The sequence below is a fragment of the Talpa occidentalis genome, unplaced genomic scaffold (assembly GCF_014898055.3).
Source record: "Talpa occidentalis isolate TD23 unplaced genomic scaffold, MPIMG_talOcc4v2.1 talOcc4.17, whole genome shotgun sequence".
In the NCBI taxonomy this organism is placed as follows: Eukaryota; Metazoa; Chordata; class Mammalia; order Eulipotyphla; family Talpidae; genus Talpa; species Talpa occidentalis.
Genome location: NW_023601754.1, coordinates 20652739 through 20673331, shown reverse-complemented (window position 1 = coordinate 20673331; position 20593 = coordinate 20652739). Strand labels below are relative to the sequence as shown.

Genomic DNA, 20593 nt, shown 5'->3' with positions numbered 1-20593 from the left:
AGGGCTATGAAATTCCTTATACTTTTTCTGGGGAGGCTAATGGGGAGAGGAGTGGTCAGTGCCAGCACCTAATCCCTTATGTAAGTAATCCTCCTCCAAGGACATCATTCCCATCAGGTATGTAGAGGACATTCTAGTAAATTCTATTTTAAAGTGTATTTGTTTTCATGGTAAAGCAATAAAATATCTCACTGGATGGGAATGTTTTTTAAAAAGCTCATGAAGGGCCTCCCCGGTGGCGCAAGGGGTGAAGATGCAACCTATGAAGCTGACTGCAGCCTCTGCAGCACGAGTTCGATCCCCCGGCCGGCCAGAGAGCAACCCACATGGCGCAGCAGACCTGTCCTGACTCGCCCACTGCTCCTCTCAGCAATGTACTTCAGTCAATCTGCCTGTTCTGTTCCCCACTCTGTCTCTGGTGAATCCTCTCACCCCCCACACGTCTGGCCTGTACCTCCCTCTTGTATGCATAAATCTTTAAAAAATAAAAGGCTCATGAAACACAAAGAAGCAGCATTGTCACTATTCTGAAAAAGCCTTGCCCATGTTTTCCTACTTTCGGATTGGCATTGTAATAGGTCAAAGTCATGTTTCTTCCTCACGAGGGCGGCTTTTTTGAATAAATCATCAAGAAGAAACGTGGTAAGTCAGGAATTATTTGGTTATTTCTTTAATGGGGAGAGTGTGGCAAATATGGATATCAATTACTTTTGGGATGTATTTTTTATGGCTGGTCATGGAAAAGTCTATTTTCTGAGCTTTTTTTTTTTAATCACTTCATTCTCAGTCAGTTCCAAGGAGCAACTCAGCTGACACATACAATATGGCTCGTCCAGGCTGCCAACCTTCTGGGGACACTGTGCCTCCGCCGGGTGAAACCGGCCAGCATCCTCTACAGCGAAATGCTTGGTCAACAGCAGCCGCCAATAGGAGACAGAGCAGCCTCTGGGCCGAGCGCCAGGCAGCACCTCTGGGGTCAGGCTTACCCCAGCTCTCAGGAATGAGATCTATGACATAAGGGAAAAACCCAAGTTGTCCTGGTCTCCACTTCCAATTGCTATTTCTAGGGACGCACGTAAAAAGTCTCAAGGTCATTTCTGAAAATAAAGTGCTTGGCAAAGTCCAAAGTCAGAGCTCCGCCCAGCTGTCCTGCACCTTTCTGCTCCGGGGGACAGTGCTGCCTGCTCCCCAGCTCGCTGGAAAGAGTCAGAATTCTCTCCTCTTCCTCCGGAAATCAGACCCCATCAGAACTTCTACACAAAGACCTCAGATGTACTGGGATAAGTCTTCTGGCACCTTGAAGTCTTGAAATGTTTCAGTTACTACTAGGAAAAGACTAGTGAAGCAACGATGACAACTAAAAGCAGAGCCCTTGCCATGGCTGAGGCTGCAGAGCGGGAGAAGCACAAAGCATCCAGGGCCCGGGTTCAAGGTTGAGGAGAAACAAGTACCTGAAGATGCTATAGAGGTTTGATGATGATTCTCTGGGATGCAGTCATGGGACATGCAGCGCGTGGGGGTGTGCAGCAGTGTGCCCGCCCTGGCCAGCAGCAGCATGCCTGGCTAGCAGCAGCACGCCTGGCTGTGTTTAGGGAAACATCACCCAATCGTCCTCATGCCCCCTCAGACAGGCTGGTTTTGGTAGCCCACTCCCCATTTCCTTGAGGAGGGAAACATTTCACACCCTGCACTCAGTGCCACACCTCACGTCATCTCTCTGCAGCTCAACGAACCTTCTCTGAGACATTGTATGAGGACTCCTCTAGCACAGGCTGGGTAAGTGCTGTCAGGCTTGTGTGTGCTGTGCTTATAAGGTGTGAGAGCTGAAGGAGGTAGGAAAGACAGAGGGGCCAGGACAGACCCCAGGCCAGTGCCCACAAGCAGTGGTGGGAAGCAGAGGGCCTGGGCTGGAGGCAAACATTCACGGCTCTGGGGTGCATGCTGGAAGCAGTGGCCAGACCTCAGCGGCTGGGCTCACCTGGGACAGGCCCAGGGAGAAAAGCGGGGCTCCCGGATATGAGGGGATCCACAAAGTCTGAAGGAAAGCAGTAAGAGTGTCCACCCTTCCTGCCACATGTGCAGGACCCAACACCCCATAAGCAGACCACAGAGGCTGCTCCCTCCCTGGCCACCAGAAGCCGCCTCCGCCAGCTGCCCAGAACACCTTGCACAGATGTTTCTGTCCTGTGTGAAGTGAACAGCATTTTGGGGCAGGGCAGTGGCCTTGTAGCTACTGAAAAAACATGTCTTTCCTGGCCTTCCACAAGGGCAGCCAGGTACAAGGTATTCCAGGAGGAGGCTGCCCAAGGCCAACAGGAAGGGGTTGCCACAGACCCCTGGCCACACTGGGGTGGTTCTAACAAAGCCACTGGGGCTCACACACTAGGCCCAACTGGTCTTTGGCCGGGAAAGCCGTTCTCCACACAGGGCTTGCTCCTTCCCTATAAGGTATCTCCCTCCTTAAAGGTCCTGGGACTCCACAGAGAGAGGGCCCAGAAAAGCCAGAGCCACAGACCAACTCCAGAAGGCCCCATGCTGCTCCCTTAGGGCTCTGCTCAGAGGCGCACTCAGATTCCACACCTGAGGGAAGGGGCCCAGACTATCTCCAGCCTGCCCTGGGTCACAGCTGCCCTTGGCGTCCCACATGCTCCCACAGGCTCTCCAGCAGGAGGCCCTGGTAAACACTGGTGTGTCCACCTGGCACTGGCCTCCCATCCTTGGTCCCACGTCACAGGCTGACACGCAGGGGTATGGACAGCCACCTCAGTTTTAGCCATGTAATCCCAGGGACCCTTTGGCACGTGGTGGGAGCAGACACAGGCAGAGGGGAGGAAGGGCAACCAGACTTCTAACCACTAGTTCTAGGGCAGCATGGAGTGGCTCTGGGTGCTGCCGATGTCATGCAGGGTCATCAGGTGAGGTGACAGCCAGTCGCTGGCCCTCCTGGGGTGCTGCGGGAGAACTCCACGGTCTACTCGATGGCCATCTGCTCAATGTGGTCGCTCAACAGCTTGTATTGCTCTGGAAGGGAAAACAACATTACATGGATGTGGACAGGAAGACCCTGCTCTACTTGCTTCAGGTGAGGACACATCAGACCTCACACCGTTGGCTGTGTGGGGGCAGGGGCATGCACTGGGGTGTGGGTGCTGGGCACTGGGTTGTGTGTTCTCATGGCAAAGGGGTCGTTGGGGTGGCCTACAGACCCCTGGAAGCCAGCAGGAGGGACAGGCAGATGAAGTATTACAGGAGCCATATGAAGGCGGGAGCCATGCAGTGGCTGAGTGGCAGGTAAAGGGGTAGCATCGTTGCCCTTGGTTGGCATGTTGGGGCTGGTGATGACATTTTGAGATGATCTAGGGGCACCTCTGATCCTGTGATACTCTCCCGTCACCTCCTGAAGCAGCTGCTCCAGAGTGCAGGATGGAGGTTTTTTTTTTTTTTTTTTTTTTTAATAGAGGCATGTTTTATTTATTTATTTGTTTATTTGTTTGTTTTGTTTACACATGCACTGGGTACAGTCAGAAGCGCGGGAGGGTGAGAGAATTCACCAGAGCCAGAGCGGGGAGCAGAGCAGGCAGAAGGGCCGAAGTACACTGCTGAGGGGAGCAGCGGGCGGCAGGAGAGGTCTGCTGCCATGTGGGACCCTCCTCTGGTGGCCGGGGAGCAGCCGGGGATCGAACCTGCACCACAGAGGCTGTGGGCAGCTTCGTAACCCAGCGCTCAACCGCTGCGCCACCGGGGAGGCCCTTTTTGTTTTTTTTTTTTTAAAAGATTTATTTATTTTATACAAGAACCAGGGTACAGGCCAGATGCATGGGAGGGTGAGAGGCCTCACCAGAGACAGAGCGGGGAACAGAACAGGCAGACCAATGAAACACACTGCTGAGGGGAGCAGCGGGTGGCAGGAGAGGTCTGTCGTGCCATGTGGGACCCTCGCTGGTGGCCGGGGATCGAACCGGCACCACAGAGGCTGCAGGCAGCTTCGCAGCCAAGCGCTCAACCGCTGCGCCACCAGGGGAAGCCCCTGTTTTTTTTTTGTTTTTTTTTTTTTAAATAAGGAATATTGGTCAATGCAAATATCCCCGTAAGTGGGAGAATTTCCAGGCTGTGAGGTGGACCTGTTTTGTGGAGTAACATAATGGATCTGGCCCTGGCAGATCAGGAGGCTGACTCAGCAATGCATTCCAGAGATTATAGAAAGACCTCGGGATGCCCTCCCAGCTTCCCCTATGTTGTCACACTATACCTTCCTGGCAGTGGGATTTGGGTTATCAAGGGTTAACCCAAAGTTCCGAGTCTGCCAGGTTCTGAGTCTGCAGCTAAGTACCATCTTAAACTTTGGCCCTGACAGCCAAGGCTGAGCTACCCACCCAGGCAGAAAATGGATTTCTAAGTGAAAGGTACAGGGTCCCTATGGGTAGGCAGGCCCTGAGGCGGGTCCTCACAACCTCAAGAAGACAGCTCAACCTCGCATTTCTAACGAGCAGGGACCAGCCTTTGAGTGGGGGGAAGAAACAGGACAGTACAGGGCGCCTCGCTCCCATCCACCTGCCCACCTCTCCCTGACACACCTTCGTCTAGATTCCCGATCACAGCCTGCTTCTTCAAGAAGTCGCTGCACAGCTTCCTGCTCAGGCCGAAGGCCAGCATATTGTGCGTGAATGTTCTGTGGGGAAAATATGACCATCAAATCTCACTCCTGCCTCCTAGGGACGGCACCAGCCCCCCTCTCCCAGAGCCCCGCATACACCCCACCCTTGGCCAGCCAACCACTCAGGGGAGATTCTCACCATGGGGTGTGGCCTGAGGAGATTATAAGGAACAGGAATCCAGGCCACAGGTGGCTAAGCACACGCATCTGGGCCATGTAAGCACACGTGGCTTGCCGACACTGACACTGTAAGGATGGTGTCCCCCTCAAGAGCCCCAAGGGTGGGGAGTGTCTCATCCTGCAGCCCCTCCTCACCAAATCTGAATGCCTTCCTCTGCTCTGATTTCTCACCAATAGGTGACTCAGGGAGGGGCCAGCACCTTTGGCTTAGGAGAGGCCCAGGTTAGTCCAGGCCTAGACCTGGTCCATCCCCTACTACTGTCCAGTGCACCTCCTCTTCCTCATCACCATCCTCCCCTTGCAGCTCCAGATCCTGTCCTGCCCCCCATAGCCCTAGCCCTTCCCACCTGCCCCTGGCCCCTCCCCGCTGCCCAGTATAGGCGCACTCTCACCCCAGCTGGCCAAAGGTGATGTTCTCGTGGAACCGCAGGCTGTCATCGCGTTCCTCTTGGCTCATGTGGCACCACTTCTCCCTGCAGGCACAGAGGTGATGGAGGGGTTCCTGAGAGCCTCCACATGGCATGCGCCCCCTGCTCTGAGCTCCACTGTGGTCGGCTCCCAGGGCCACCTCCTGCATGGCAGGAGCATGTCACCACAGAGCGGTCACTCTCTGAGCCGCCTGCCGTGCTCTGACCCTCACCTGTGGGCCCCATGCAAACATTTCTGTCATGTCTCTGTGGTGAAGAACCCAAGAGGACAGGCTTGGATAGGCTTACTACTGACTCGGAGACAGGGAGCCCTTAGGCTGCCCAGAACATTCTCTAGGAGTCAAGGCCAACGCCACATCATGAACTGGGTTCCAGAGTGAAGCTCACAGCCCCACCACATGGTGGGGGAGACCCAGGGGAGGAAAGGGCCTGTGCCATGGCAAGTAGGCACCCAGAACCCAGCCAGGAGTTCTTGCTGCTGAGAAGCCAGCGAGATGCCTGGTGCGGGGCGGACAGCCACGACAGTGACCATGTGTGAGTGCTGTGCACGTGGCACCATCTGGGCAGGCAGGCCTGGGCTCTGCTTCGGAACTGTGGCTCTCCTGGGCGTGTGACAAGACCCAGGTTCTTCGCTGAGGCCCACAGTGCCCCTGTGACCCCTGTGTCACTGGCACAGTTCCCCATACAAAGCATGGGGCACCCCAGGGAGGAAGTCATGTGGCCTCAGGGGTAAAACTCTAAGGGACAATGGTGTGTGCATCATGGAGAGACTGAAGGGCATGGCTTTGAGGTGGGGAGGCTCCTGAGTACTGAGTCAGTGTCCTGCTTGAAAGTCTCCCCACACAGTGGGTCGTCTCCAGTGTCAGTGTGTCCCCCTCCCCCCACACCAGAGTCCTCATCTCCTGGGGCCAAGGGGCCACCCAGTGACTACCCCTCAGGATTTGTCTGAGAAGGGTGCCTGCTGCAGCTGCTGAGAAGCTACTTTAGTCTATTCCCTCTAAAGGTTAAAGTCTACATGGATGAGTCTGACCAAAACAAGGTGAAGAGGAAGACAAAAGAAAAAGGAGAAAAGTGGGGGTGCGATGGGGTGTGGGGTTCAGAAAAAGAGGAACAGAACCAGAGAACGTCAGCTCTTAACTCCCTGCCACCCTCCTGCCCCAGGTCATTGCTCTGTTGCAGCTTAGCAGAAACCACCGGACACGGGACTGGGAAGGAGGCGAGTCGGTTTGTGCCCTCTCTCCACAAACCGACCCCATGGCCGCCCAGGGTATGCCTGCAGGTCCTGAGTGAATCCCATCCCAATTTCCTCCCCATCCTCTTTCCCCAGTGGTCACTGTTAGCACAGAAATTGTCCAGGCACAGAAATCCCCATACCACCACCAGGCCCGCCACACAGTTGTGGAGGTTGGGGACTGTACAAACCTGGACACATGGGAGCAGCTCTCCCGGGGTTGTACAGCACAGCAGCCCCAACCCCATTCCCCCTAACCCAGATGGGATGATTCTTTGTGATTTGGGCAGGACTAGAATTGGGGGGTTTAGCCAAATTTCTGATGAAAGAGGTGGGAGGTGACTGGCAATAGGCAGGTCTGGATGTGCTGACAATCAAATCAATTCCTTAGTTCTGACTTCACTCCCCAGGACTCAGCAAGGTCTAATGCTGCACTGAGGGGGAAGCGTGGGTCTAAACTGTCTGAGGACATTTGGATGTGACCAACAGCTCACAGAGATGGAAGCTCTGAGAACCAAGAGGACGCTGATGGGACTGGCGGCAAAGATATCCAAAAAAGAGAAATAATGTCGGAGGCACGAGGTTGCCATGGGACCTGAGGCCAATGCTCCCACCTCCCTCACCTCAAGCGACATTTGCTGCCCCTCTCATGGTGAGGCCTGGAGCATGTGTGAGTGTCCCAGAGGGGCAGGTCCGAGATGTCAGACCACAGCCCCGCTGGTGAGCAGACCCCGAGACCCCAAGGCTGGCCGTCCCCTCTCAGGCTCAGCACGCAGGGCTGGGAGGAGCCACGACGCCCCAGGGGTCTTAGGCCTGGGTGGTATTGCTAGGAAGCCTTGCTCCTAGACAGACTGAGGGGCTCTGGGCTTCCTTCTTGAAGGAGGCACCGGTCATTTCCAAATGCTCCTTTTAAAGCCAGAACAAGGCTACAAAAGAAACAAGATTTCTCATAACGCAATCAGCAGTAAGGCTCTATCACTGACTAAAGGAGTCATGCTTTGTGAAATTTCCACTGGGAGAAAAGATATTGTATCAGAAATGATATTTTGAATAGGCAGCTTGTAACTCTAAAAATAAATCACAAGAGACCTGACAAATACAAAGTTCCCACAAGTGGAGTTGGACCCCACAGTGGACTCACAGGGAACAGCCTGTTCTGGGCTTTCTCTTTGGGGATCCCCCCACATGCACAGGCTCCGCACCACAGTGCGGCTGTCCCACCTGGTGACCCCCCACCAGCTTCTCCACCCGGCTGTAGTGGAGGGCAAGGGTCTGCAGCCCTCACACCTCCGAGCCTGGGAGGCTGCAGAGAGAGGTCCTCTGCCCTCCACCAGGCCTCAGGGGTCAGGTCGCACTGGGGCCAGGGTGTGTTTGCTTGGAAGGGGCCTGCCTGAGCATGAAGAAGGTTCCAATGCCTCGGAATCTAGCCAGCTCTCTGGCCTCCACTGCTCTCTCCATCCTCGACGCACACTAGGTGTCTCAGGACGCCTTCTGATGCTATTTGGTACCCTGACTACTTTGGGGGTACCCCACCTGTCACCAGCCTGGCCTGCCCCCTGGGGATGCTCTCAGAGCCCCATATCTGGGCTCTGAGCCTGCCAGCAGCAGAGTACGTGGCCCCCCGCCCCGAGGGGGCCCGGAAGGACCCTGGTGCTGTAACACAGACAAAGTCACGACACACACCTCTTCTTCTCCTCCTCTCCAGCATCCCCTCTGGAGCGGCAGCAGAAACAGGTAAACAGAGGAACATGTCAAAGTCATGCAAGATGTGGATGGAAAAAAGAGAGCAAGCCAGAGAGCGGTTATCACAGGCAGGAGCGGAGAGCGACAGAGACAGGGCGTCCAGACCACTTTCCTAGGAATCTGAGAGGAGACAGAGGAAACTGTCTGCCTACGACAGGTAAGCTCTGCCCGTGTCATCTTGGGGAGCTAAGGATCCTCGGCAGGGTCCTGGGGCAGGGTCGCGGTACCTCCTGCTCCTCCCGCCTCCACGGCAGGCTGCTGTGGTATGCGGTGGGCCTCTGGGCTGGAGCTGCCCTCCAAAGAGAAAGATTTCACTTAAGACTGTCTCAAGGGGAGGAAAGCCTTACTCAGACAGCAGGCATCTGCCTTCTCTCCTGTCAGGAGAGGTCCCCCAACATTAGGGAAGGAGGGGATCTGATATACTTATGAGGAGACGGGCTCTAAGAGGTTCAGACTTCGAACATCATGAGGTCCCACCTCATGATGGGTGGGACCAACAAGGGGACCTAGCCCAGGGAGGGCTACTGCCCTCTGCTGCCAGGTCCTGTGTGCAGTGGGTGCCCCTCTGCTAGCTGTGGCCAAGGGCATCTGAGTCCCTTTCCTTGGCATCAGTGCTGACCACACCCCCTGCCCTGCTGGCTGCATGGGCTCTGGGATAAGGTTTGGAAAAGCGGTCCCTTAAAGCGCAAGACCACCCTCAGGGGAGCCAGAGGGTCATCCAGGCTGCAGAGAGGAGGGTAGATTGAAAGCAGCCACTGCATGTCCCCAGATGTTAGCTTGGGAGAGCAAGGTCTGGGGGTGTGGCAGCCCCCACCCCAGGAATCGGTGCCCCCATCTGATTTCCTATGACAACAGGCAGGTGGGTGGCAGGGTCCAAAGGCTTCAGTCCGTGGGTGTGTGCATTTGAGGAGGGTCAGGCCAAGTCATGCCAGAGCCCAGGTGGAGAAGCGCATGCAGGCAGGACCCCGCCCCGCCCCAGTCGCCCCCACCCGCTGAGCGCGGGCCCTTCAGGCAGCTTGCAGGGCATGGGGCAGGGCAAAGGGCTAAAAAAGAAATGCAGAAGCAGGGGTTCAGCTGCCCTTCTGCCTCCTCTTCAACAACAGGAGACTAAAGCCCCTCCCTGGTGCTCTTCCCCAGGCAGGGCTGCTGGACATGGCTCCTACCTGGTGGTGGGCGAGCGCTTTCTCCTCTCACAATGCACAGCATCAAAAAAGGCTGCGTTCCAGAACCTGAGCGTATGCCTGCAAGACAGAGACGTGGTGAGGCTTCTCAGTGGCAGGCGGGCCGGCTCAGCCCATGCAGGGAGAAGATGGGGCAACCCGCTACACCTGGCAGAGCTGGGAAGCCTGGGAGGCTGAGCTGCGAAGAGAACTCCAGCACACGCCTTTATCCTAAATTCAGGGGGCTCCCTGGGGTTCTCGGCCAAGCGCCATGTTGGCATCTGCATGCCTCCCAGCACAGCAGGCAGAGGGATGGCAAAGCCTAACGGGGTGCAGGCCCAGAGATAAGCGGGGTACTCCAGGTCAAGGCAGAAGCCACCCACAGCAGGACGCAGATGAAGGCGGAGTTCTGCTCTATCCCCCACTAAGAGGCTCAGGGAGGGCTTTTCTAGAACTGTCTAATTGCATAAATGGGAACCCAGGAGGGCCTGGCCAGGTGCAGAGAACAAACACACTTGTAGGGAGACACGAGCCAAAAACATTCTTCTTAAAGGTCAGGGTCAGCAGTGACAGCACGTTGTCTGGTCTGGCCTGCCGCCTGCCAGTGTAAGTGGAGCTGCAGGAGCACACGGCCCTGCCATGCTGTCATTGGCTTTTACACCACCACAGCCGGGATGAGCGATGGCCCGTGAAGCCTAAAATATGTCTCACCTAAAATATGTCTCAACTTTAAAGAAAAGTTGTCTGGGCCCTGCTGCAAATGTAAGACGGCAGCCAAGTCAAGGCCAGAGGGGCCAACCGACACCAGCAGGCAGAGACCAGGTGGGCTGCGCTGGCCTCTCCTCCTCACCGCTACTACTGGAACCTGGCCCAGCCAGTGCACATCTCCTCACCTGCCTGAAGCTCCTGCCCAGCCCTCCTGGCCAAGCACCCAACATGGCCCTTGTGCTGTGGCAGCCAAACTTTCCCAGTGATCTTCATGGGAGGACCATGTCTGACGCCCCCAGGGCCCTGGAGCCAGAGCACTGCTCCTTGCAGTGGATGGGCCGTGGTGAGGGTGGGGCCTGGGAGGGATTAAAGCAGCACTAACGGTCATCCCAGAGCAGGACGGGGCGAGATGTCCCCTGACCTCTGCCCCTGCTCTTCACACTTGGCCTTCACCTTCTATAGCCAATAACTATGTACCATGAAGTTCACTCATATAAAATGTACATTCAGTGGTTTCGAATCTATTCACAGACTTATGCAAATTTCATCACGATTTCCAGAGCATTCTCACAACCCCTGACATCAGCAACCTGCTCTGTCTGCAGGGCCTGGCCTGCTCTGGGCATGTCATATGAATGGAATCACACATGGGGCCTTCTGTCTGAGTCTCACCTGTGTGTTTTATAGTTTTCCCCATGTTGTATGTGATCGTTACCTCATTTCTGTATGGGGCTGGTGATATGGACGTACAGCCACACGTCACCACTAACAGGGATACATTCTGAGAACTGTGTTGTCAGGCAAGGTCGCTGCTGATGGAGTCACAGTGTGACAACCCAGGCCTGGGCAGCCCAGCCTATGAACACCACCTGCGTCTACATAGGCCCCCATGTGCCACCGTGTCTGAGGGATCATTCCACAGCCCACCAACCCTCCTATGCTAATCTCTTCCAGTGGAGTCCCCAGTGGGCCACATGACCTTCATTCCTGCCGGAGACATCGCCAGCCCGTCATGCTGCCCATGGGCGCAGGGGCTTACCAGATGGGCTGCTGTTTCAGGTGCGTGTACAGGTAGATCTTCTCCCCCTTCCTTTCCTCCTCAGGGCTGCTCACGGTCACTGCGGGAGGGAAGGACTGAGGGTGGCTCTGGGTGCCCACCCCATGGTCACATTCCCAGCAGCTTCTTCCCAGAGCTAGAGAAACACCCAGGAGGAATTGTTGCCTCCCATGCTGGCAGGGCAGTGGCACTCCAAGGCATTTGGGACCTGCTTGTTGGTGTTGCTAGTTAACAGTGGGCTGGGGTAAGCCCCACTCTGGCACTCCGGGTTGCAAGGATTGAGGAGCACTGTGGGACCTCGACTGGTACCCGCCGGAGCACGGGGGGAGAGGCACTCACCTGTCCTCTGTGGCCTCTCCTTTGGCTTGTTCTCATCGTCCCTTGGGGGAGAGAAACCACATCAGTGACCAAAGGCCCCATCCCCACATGCTCCTGCAGCCAAGGCACCCTCTGCGTCGCCACAGAGGGCGTGTGTCATCAACCATTCCCTGGACGTGGCTTTCTCTGAAGAGATTTTTATTAAGTCACTTCTACTCTGTCACTGTCAGGTTTTAGAACTGAGGTGATGTGGTATTTAGGCCTCTTTGTGCCCTGTCTCTGATCCAAAACTGACTGGATCAAAAGAATAAAGTAGCCAGGCTGAAACTAGTCATTGATGGGGACCTGGGAGCATGGGTGGGAGGCCTGCACAGGCACTGAGGAGCCCAGGCGCTCTCTTACTGGTGTGTGCAAGCCTTAGCTTCTAGAACAGCCACACCCAGAGCTTCCAATTTCCATCAGAGAACTGCGGTCCCAAGGCACAGTGGCTTTCTCCTCGCCTTTCCAGGCTCCATCAACACTAACTCTCACCACAGCCAGGGGGAGGGGAGGGGCTGTCACTTCCCTCCTGCCAACTGACGGTTGCCATCTGCTCTTCATCCGTCCTAGAAAACACGGACCCACAGGGGACCGCCCTGTGTGTGGGCGATCGGAACACGTTTGGGAACCACAACCCACTCTTGTTGAGCTGGCAGCTGTGCTCTCGGGAGCCACTCTCGGGCCCCACATATCTGGTGGGGAGGATGGGGTTGCCCATCACCAAGCCAGGGTCCTCCCGGTCACAATAGGTGGGCCCTCCCCACATCACAGATGGGTGAAGCCCCCACCCCCGGCAATGAGACACTTACTCATTTTTCTTGACCAGGGGTCCCTTCAGCTTGGTCTCCAGCCCTCCAAAGAAACCCTTGACATTCTCCGTCTTGGTGTTCTTCAGCAGACGCTCAGCGATGTCCTTCTTCTCGGCCAACCAGCTGTTGGCGGACTTCAGGTAGGAGTCGATGCTCCCTGCAGGCTTCTCCTTGGACTCCGAGGGGAGCAAGTGGGGTTTACCTAGAGAGGGGGAGAAAGGAGCAAAGCTGAGTCTCTGCGGCTGTAGCCCAAGGAACTTAACATGGGGAGCCCTCAAGTTTCTCACAAAGTTCCAGAAAGTTACGGTGGAACAAGCCAGAGGAGCAGCAAGCACCTCAGCATAAGAGCCCTCTTCTTCCTTCAGAAAGTCATCTCCAGCCCAGACCTGGGGACACCATCCACCTACTGTCCTGGAGGCTCCTCCCACCTCAGCCAACAGCTGACCCCTCGTCATATTTTATTAAAACATGAAACTGATATCCTCACATCCCACAATCCTGTGTCTACCATGAAATGTCCTGGCTGGGGTCTTCTTTTTTCATTTCCTAACAGCGTGGTGGTCTCCAGATGTGGACAGTCACGTCTTGATTCACCAAACAGACCATGTCTCCTGCTATAGGAGTCTCACTCCTCTCTGTCCCCCCTAACATCAGCTTCCTTTGTTTTCTGGAAGTCTCACAGCTTTGCCTTCGATGATGAAGATATCCCCCAGGGCGGCTTCCAAACCTGCCCACGCCCCGGGTCTCACCGATGTGGTAATACGTGAAGCACATGGTCATGAGGTTCTTAGCGGGCCCGAAGTCATCCATCTGATGGCACCTGCAGGGAGACATAAGGGTGACTGGCTGGGGAGCCACTGGAAACACTTCCCAACAGGTTTAAACCAATCCATCACTGCGTAGAAGCCGTGAAAATAATCCCCCCAGGTCCCATTAGTTGAGCTCCCCAGAGATACATGGCCGGGGACAGGGTCTGATTCTGGGCAGGAGGAAGTTCACGGTCAGTCAAGGTATCTTTCATTCTAATTTTTTTTCGTAGAAGAAATGGGGTGTAGGCCAGAGGTGTGGGGGATGAAAGAATTCACCAGAACAGGTGGATTTATTAAAATACACTTCTAAGGGGAGCAGTGGGCAAGACAGGAGAGGTCTGCTGTGCCATATGTGGGTTAGCTCCCTGGCTGGGGATCGAACTCAAGCGGTAGGGGTGACAGCACTGAGATATAACCCTTAGGCCTCCAGGGAGGCCCCCGCCTTTCATTCTAAAGGAGGAACAGCCACAGCCCAGGACGTTTGGCGATAACATGTGGGCAGCATCAAACCCGAAGTCAGGTCTTAGGCCAGAACCAGAAGCCTTCTCCATTTGGGCTGCATCAGAAACACCTGGAGCACATGTTAAAGTGTGGGCTGCTGGGCCATCTCTGGTGCAGCGGGTCTGGGGAGGACCTGAGGGTGTCCATTTCTAGCACCCTGTGATGCTGGCTCCAGGGGCTCCTGGCCAAGGGCTAGCACTAAGAGAGCCACTGGCTGAAAATCAAATGAAATCATGTCAGTCAGGATGCTTTTATATGCTGAATATGCTCTATAAGTGTAAATGGTACTATACTCACTACCATTCAACCTGGCAAGGCAGGGGGAGTCTCAAAGAGGCCCTTTGGCTGCCAGGAGTAGGCAACAGGAAAGCTGCTGTGCAGGGCAGAGGAAATGGAGGTGACCTTCCCCATGGTGGTGGCCTTATTTCAGGCACTGATTGAATTATGGTACATTAGCATTAGAATATCACATAGCCTCTACAAATGCAGGCTCTTTGTAAATATGATGGCTTTTGTGGAAGAGAAATTGGCTGGCATGGACCTGATGGGTGGAAGTCATCATGGGGAGAGGCTGCAATGAGTAGGCTGTGTGGACCAGCCTTCCCTTTCCTTCCAGGCTTTTCTGCCTTTCTCCCTGTTCCCTTTTATTCTATTCTTTGCTGTTAAGTTCTTAACCTTGGACAAGTTTTACTGGGGAAAAAAGTCATCAGGAATGATCTAGAGAGTGGGATTAAAGCCATTTTTTGTTTATCTTTGAATAAAAAATAATCTAATAAATCTAAAGAATTAGACTGATAAAGCCATAAGACTAAGTAAAAGTAAAAACTAAACATCTGAGCCAACAGAAAATTGTAAAATTCCTAAGTTTAAAAAATATTTTCAAAGTATAAAGAGCTTATCGTTTATCTCTGTCATGACCACACACAAGGTCACAGGAAGATGCTGGGTTGTGACAGGACTGGACCTTGGATGTGATTCTCCAAGTTTACTCATCTAAGGAAAGGTGAAGAACCGGGTAAGTATGTCAGCCTGTGGGACAGGCACCATCTACACGAAAGATGGTCCTAAAAACCCTTACAGAGGCAGAGCTGGAAGCTGAAGTGGTTTTGAAGCCAGAGGGTGAGCGGGCAGGTTGATACCAGGGGACTGTGTGAAACCAGCTCCCCCCTCAGCCAGTTCCCCGCCTCCCAAATCTTGCCAGCTGGGGGCCCAGAGCCCCCCACGGGAGCATACACTGAAAAAGTGCAGGTAAAATCATGTGGTCACTTTTCTGCAGTGCCTGCCACCTATTCATGGGGACAGAGAGAGGGAAGGAGACAAAAGACTTGTGGGGACAGGGAGGATTAAGGTTCTAGAAAGCAGCTCCCTTTCTGAGAAGACAGGGAAGGAAAAACAGAGGGGGGATTTTCAGGCTGGAAGGACAAATGGACAGGGGGACAGGGAAGGTGGTGATGGTCTGGAGGCCACGCCGAGGAGGTGGGGCAAGGGAGGGTACCCTTTCGTGGTAACAGGCATTGGCAGAGCATAATTAGGACTCGGGGCTACAGTCATCCAGTCGGCCATCCAGGGGGCGGCCACCTAGTTGGACGAACTTCACAACAGGAAAGCAAGAAAACTCCAGCTCTCCCTGGGGAAGGGCGGGCCCCCGTATGTCATCGGTCAATCCTGAGAATTCACTCACGCCCAGCACGGAGCTTGAACCTACTGCCAGGTAAGACCTACAAGTCCCTCCCGTGGGACATGAGCCTCTGTCACGACTTCAGGGTGTGTCACAGCAAATGCAGCTGCTCTCGGGCTGTGACTCACAAGTGGGGAAGGGCCGGGAAGCAGGGTGGGGAGACGGCTTACTAGGAGGAGGTAGTGCCGCACCACTTACTCAAACAGGACCACAGCGAACGACTGCACCAGGCGGTAGAAGGTCGGCTCTGAGACACACTTGGAATTGCAGCGCTGTCCAGAAAGAAGGCAAACGTCACTGGGTGCCCAGGAAGCAGGGCAGTGCAGCTCAGGGGCTGCAGGCTAACTAGGCTGATCTACAGCTTGCGGCCCGGGGCCAGGGCCCAGCACGGGCAATGCACACCCAGCCAAAGTCCAGGGGACACAAGAGGATGCACCCTTGCATCTCCTAGTGAGATTTTAAAGCTCATGCTCCCTCTGGCATGGAAAAGGATGGAGGACTCAAACCCCAAAGGCCCCATCAGCTGTTCCTGGATGATGGGTTTATGGGCCCTTTGTTTCTCTCTGTGCAAATTTGCACTGATTTTCCTTTGAGGCACAAATGATTTGTCACAAAAATACTGAACTTAACAACAATTTCAAGCACTTTAGAGAGAACAGAGAATCTCCTGGATATTTACAAAACTCATTTTCTGAATATAGATGGTTTTCATTCTCCTGAATGTATTATCTTTGAAAAAAAACCCTAAATATTGTGGGTCATTTCATAAAAACACACAAGGACACAGCCCAGAGCTTGCCTTTGAAAACCTCACTTCCCTGGGACTTCTCACGGCTGGTCACCAGCATGCTCTCTCCTCTCCAGTGGGGCAGCCAAACCAGCTACTCCCCACTACTCTGCCTGGGCCTTTCAGAACACGGTGGCTACATTGCTTCTGCTGGGTTATTCCCATGCCCTTCTCTCCACAGCAGATGGCAGAGAGAGCTGTGGGTCTATCACACCTGGCCTGTCCCTGGCCAGCCTTACCTGGGCACTCACATAGCGAGCAAACCACTCCCGGCCCTTCCCATTCTCACTGCTGCAGTATTCTCCGAACTTGGCTTTCTCCTCCTGGTCCAAGTCCTCCCTGAAAAAAGGCACAGTAGGGAAAAAAGAAGCCACTTTTAGTCCTCCAGAACAAAAAGGGGACCGTCAGGGATGAGCAAGGAGAAGGGACCCTACCACATCTGCCTGCACCCTGCAGGTTCCCCTGCAGACTTGAGCGCATCTCACCCCTGGCAGGTGAGGCACCTGGCTGGCAGGAGGAGACGCAGCTGGGGGGGGGGGGAAGGGAGCTCCGTAGTACTCTTCCTGCTCACCTCCTGCCAGGCGGAGGTCAGGCTGACTGGGCACTCCCAGGGCTTGAGTCTCTAGCTCCTCTCACTTTGGTGCTGAAGTCAGCATGTACCTACCCCCACCCCCACATCTCAGGACACCTGGAGGCCTCACCCAGAGGCCTCACTGCAGCAGGTGGGGCAGCTTGTGTCTCTGCACGCAGGTACTCTGTGCAGAGGAGGAGGGATGGAGACCAGGCAGGAGGGTGCTCGCTGCCAGGGTGGATGAAATGAGCTCAAACCACTTCTGGTCACTCTTCACAGGGGGTGTAGGTGGGGGGCCAAGAGTCTACCTCAAGTATGAAAACTTAAAAAAAGGAAGGAGAAGGCTGAAGATCACTTGACTTGTGTGATTCATTTATTTAAGGTCTTGTAGAAAACATCTTGGTCTCGTTTATCCCAAAATACCAACACCAGATGAAACGGGAGACTCCGCCAGCCGTTCGAACTCATTTTTGGAATGCTCCCGCACGTGCATCCGACTCAGCCGTCCAGGCTCCAGGTTGCCAACAGGGGCGGGCAGCAGCGAAGGTAGGTGGGCCTTCTGGGGAAATTCACAAGCTTCTGGGCTTTCTCTCCTTTTCATGAGCTGCACGTGCTCAGAGAAAGCCACCCACCATGGCTAATGTCATGTTGGTGAAACAAAAAGCAAAAGCGCAGGAGAGGCCACAGCTACCGCTCCCCCAGCACACATTCAAAACCAAACATAGGTGCATGTGGGGAGGGCCCACCGCAGGCTCACCTCGCCACTGGCCCGCTGCCAATGTGGCAGCCCCACCAGAGCAGGCTCTCTGGGCCACCACCCCACAGCACTCGCTTCCCCCGTGTCTCTGCATGTTTGATTTAGGCGTGCACGTCTCCTCTCAGCGCTCCAGCCGCTGCACGCTCCCTAGACTACAGCAGCCTGTGAGTGTGACTTTCGCACACTGGAAATCAGGAGGTTGGTGTGACTCACTTTATGGGGGTGGTCTGCAGCCAGACCCGCGGTGCCTCTGAGGTCTGCCGCGTTTGCGTTATCACAGACCTCTTCTATTTCTCAGGGTGCAGAAAAAGGAGCTTAGACTCTAGCAGGTGAACAGCACATCGGAGGAAGGTAAACATCAATCCTGCTAAAGCGAGGCTCCCCGGTCACCGTGGAACACAGCATCTACTATCAAGGTGTTGTCAACAGGCAGAAATTCCCCTTGCTGCTGTTCTGAAGCTGGACAACCATCCCTTCAGCCAGTGCTTCTCCGGAATGCACGTGCCTGCTTGGAATGCACACCCAGACTCTGGGTCTGCCAGGGCCCCAGGGCTGAAAATGGGGGTGCTGATGCTGCCAGGCCACGGGCCACAATCTGAATAGCAAGACCTTTAGCACCAACTGTGCTAAAACCCAGGAGTGTGGTTCTGATGCTTCCTGTCCACTCGGTGAGACTTTAACAAATGAGACCAAAGAACCAGAGCCCTTCCAAAGATTCCCACTCTTCAGTTTGTGTTCTGACCCCCTACTTCCGCTTCTAGCTGTTCTAATTACATTGCTCCTTCCTTACCCCTTTGGGAACCATGGCAGAAAGGCCAGAGGCAGAAGCCAGGCAAGCTCCCACACTAGCAGCTGCCACGAGCACCCCAAGGAGCATGGGACACTGGAACCTTCTTTCCTAATGGGACCCCGAAATTAATTTAATGTAATGGCCCCTTAAACAAGTGTGACTGACACAGCATGTCAGCAAACAGCTCACCAGAAAGCTCTCAGGGGCTGGGGAAGTAAAACTAGTGCCCAGAGATGGCAGAAGTGGATGGGGAAGCAATGAGAATTCCCCACGTGGTGCCAGGTGTCCCAGGGAGGCTGGTGAGGGACAGATGCCCTGGCCCCAGGTGGCGCCAAGCTCAGGGACACAGTTGACCCCGGCTCACCCTCCAGAGAAGATCTTCTCTACGTAGCTGCGCATGAACTCCCGGAGCTCCAGGGTCTCCTCGTCCTTGGCCGACTCGGTGCTCTGGTTGGAAGAGAAGGACTCGTTGGAGGAGGAGCGGCGGTACTGGTCCCAGGACGGGTGCGAGGGCGACTCGCCCATGTCGTTTTCACTATCCGCTGACTCTGTGGTCTCGCTCTCTGAGCCGTCATAGCCCTGGGAGCCGTCCCTGTCCTGCAGCTTTGCAGGCAGTGCCTCCACAGGCGAGGAGGCAGATGGCTCGGTTCCGAAGTCGATCAGTGACCCCACGGGCACCTCCGGGGCCTCCATGGCTTGGGTGGGCTGTGGTGGAGGGGTCAGTGGGGCGGCCGGCAGGCAGGCAATCCCGTGTGTCAGTGGGAGCTAGAGGCCCATCAAGAGCCCACCAAGCACATGTGACTAGCCACAGCACAGCTGACTGCCAGGAATGAGTCCGCTGGGGCAGCTCGAGGGACGCTAAGGCATCTAGAACGGAAGCACAGGCACATCGTCACTCCAGGAGCTACTCCTTGCAGAAGGGAAATGCAGCCCTGAGCATCTAGACTTAAGTGAACAAATTAGGTCACACATTTCCTGTAAAGAGAATGAGCACCACAGGCCCACAATCTGGCCACCTCTGCACGACATCATTCTCCCACTGTCCACCATACTGTTTATTACCTGGAACTTGGTAAGACCTCACACTGGCTAAATGAACAAATAATACTGGCATTAGGATTTTTCCAAGCTAAGTAGACGGAAGTCAAAGGCACCACATCTGCTGGCCCTCTCCCCATTGCAGCCAACCAGACTGAGGCCATCAGACAATAAATAAAAAGACCCTTCCAGGCTGGAAATGGAAAAATCACCAGAGACACCACCAGCTTGCTGGCTGTCATTGAAATCAGCGGCTATGGAACAGAAGGTCATGGGGGTCAGAAGAGCACCCTCTGTTTAGCATGAGGCCCTCTCAGCCCTGGGCTTGTGTCCCTGGGCTAAGGGACCCCTTTTTTAGCATTTTTCCACTCAAGACCCCCAACCTTCCCAGGCAGTCAAGTCCAGTCCCTTCTGGACATCTCTTGCAAGCCCTCTGATGGTTCCGTGGCACCGATTTGCCGTGGAGGCCCACTGCTCCTCCCTGCTCCTCACCGCTCCACCCTAGACCAGGGTATTCTCCTCTACTCCTTGCCTGGACAGCCCTCTTCCTGCTCCTCGCCTCCTTCCTTGCTCATCCCTGCTTCCCCAATGCTATTCCCCCTCAATGCTACCTTTGAAGGTCACCTCTTCCTGGAAGCTTTGTTCCCCCATGTTCAGAACTGCTTACTGATGCCTCGGCGGCTCCTGCACTTCACTTATGCTCATTTCTCATTCTGCGTCTCTGAGGGAGATGTTAGTGATTTGTTGACACCACTCAAGTACATGCCCCTGGAGAGTGGCCCATGGCTCAGCCTTCTTGTAGCAAGCTGGGATTAGAATCCTGCCTTCCAAACCTGGGGTTACCTGCCAATTCTGGGGCCGGACAGCTGAGCAGGAAGGTAGAGCCCTCTGGAGGCTCCTTGAGAGAGAGCACAGCTTGTGGGTCACATCCCTGTCCTCACCTTCTACAGACCCCAGAGGGCAAGGACAGCAAGTGGAAGACAGGTCTGCTGAGGACGTGGCACCAACTCATCTTCTGAGAGAGACTCAATTTCCAAACTGCAGTGCCTGCCTGTTAAGAGCTTAATGTTTGCAAATCGATGGCGGGTTCCCCCAATTCCCCAGCGCAGGGTATTTTTAAATGCCCTGAGTCAGAGATGAAGGGCTACTTCTCTGTCACCGGAGCAGAAATGGCACATGTCCAGTAACATCCTACAAAGCTTGCCTTGGTCCAAAAAAGAGAAGCATAAACCTCAGATCAAAAGCACTTTCTGGGTCAAGAGAGCAGCAGGGGCTCCTAGGGGCCCAGGGGATACTCAACATGGTTCACAGAGCTCAAGATGGTGGTGTGTCAGC

The 20593-nt window shown here is 54.8% G+C and overlaps 2 protein-coding genes and 1 long non-coding RNA gene across 3 annotated transcripts in view; 2 read left to right on the top strand and 1 right to left on the bottom strand.

Moving 5' to 3' along the window:
* ADCY7 (adenylate cyclase 7) overlaps positions 1-596 on the top strand; it is a 60995-nt gene extending 60399 nt beyond the window's left edge. The window contains exon 28 of the transcript XR_008552450.1: positions 217-596. The gene's annotated coding sequence lies outside the window, so the exon portion shown is untranslated. The remainder of the gene's footprint in view (positions 1-216) is intronic.
* Positions 327-20593, bottom strand: part of KIAA0513 (KIAA0513 ortholog) — a 33164-nt gene continuing 12897 nt past the window's right edge. Inside the window, exons 2-12 of the mRNA XM_037516283.2 lie at positions 18585-19087; positions 16342-16441; positions 15514-15587; positions 13077-13147; positions 12328-12529; positions 11501-11541; positions 11144-11222; positions 9400-9477; positions 5227-5307; positions 4575-4669; positions 327-3021 (exon numbers count right to left, since the gene is read on the bottom strand). Of these exons, the coding sequence (XP_037372180.1) occupies positions 2972-3021; positions 4575-4669; positions 5227-5307; positions 9400-9477; positions 11144-11222; positions 11501-11541; positions 12328-12529; positions 13077-13147; positions 15514-15587; positions 16342-16441; positions 18585-18913 (1200 nt within the window). The 5' untranslated portion in view covers positions 18914-19087 and the 3' untranslated portion in view covers positions 327-2971. The remainder of the gene's footprint in view (positions 3022-4574; positions 4670-5226; positions 5308-9399; positions 9478-11143; positions 11223-11500; positions 11542-12327; positions 12530-13076; positions 13148-15513; positions 15588-16341; positions 16442-18584; positions 19088-20593) is intronic.
* Positions 12293-17093, top strand: LOC129146068 (uncharacterized). Its single transcript, XR_008552452.1, has 3 exons — positions 12293-12467; positions 14566-14652; positions 17056-17093. It is a non-coding gene; the product is annotated as an uncharacterized LOC129146068 (long non-coding RNA).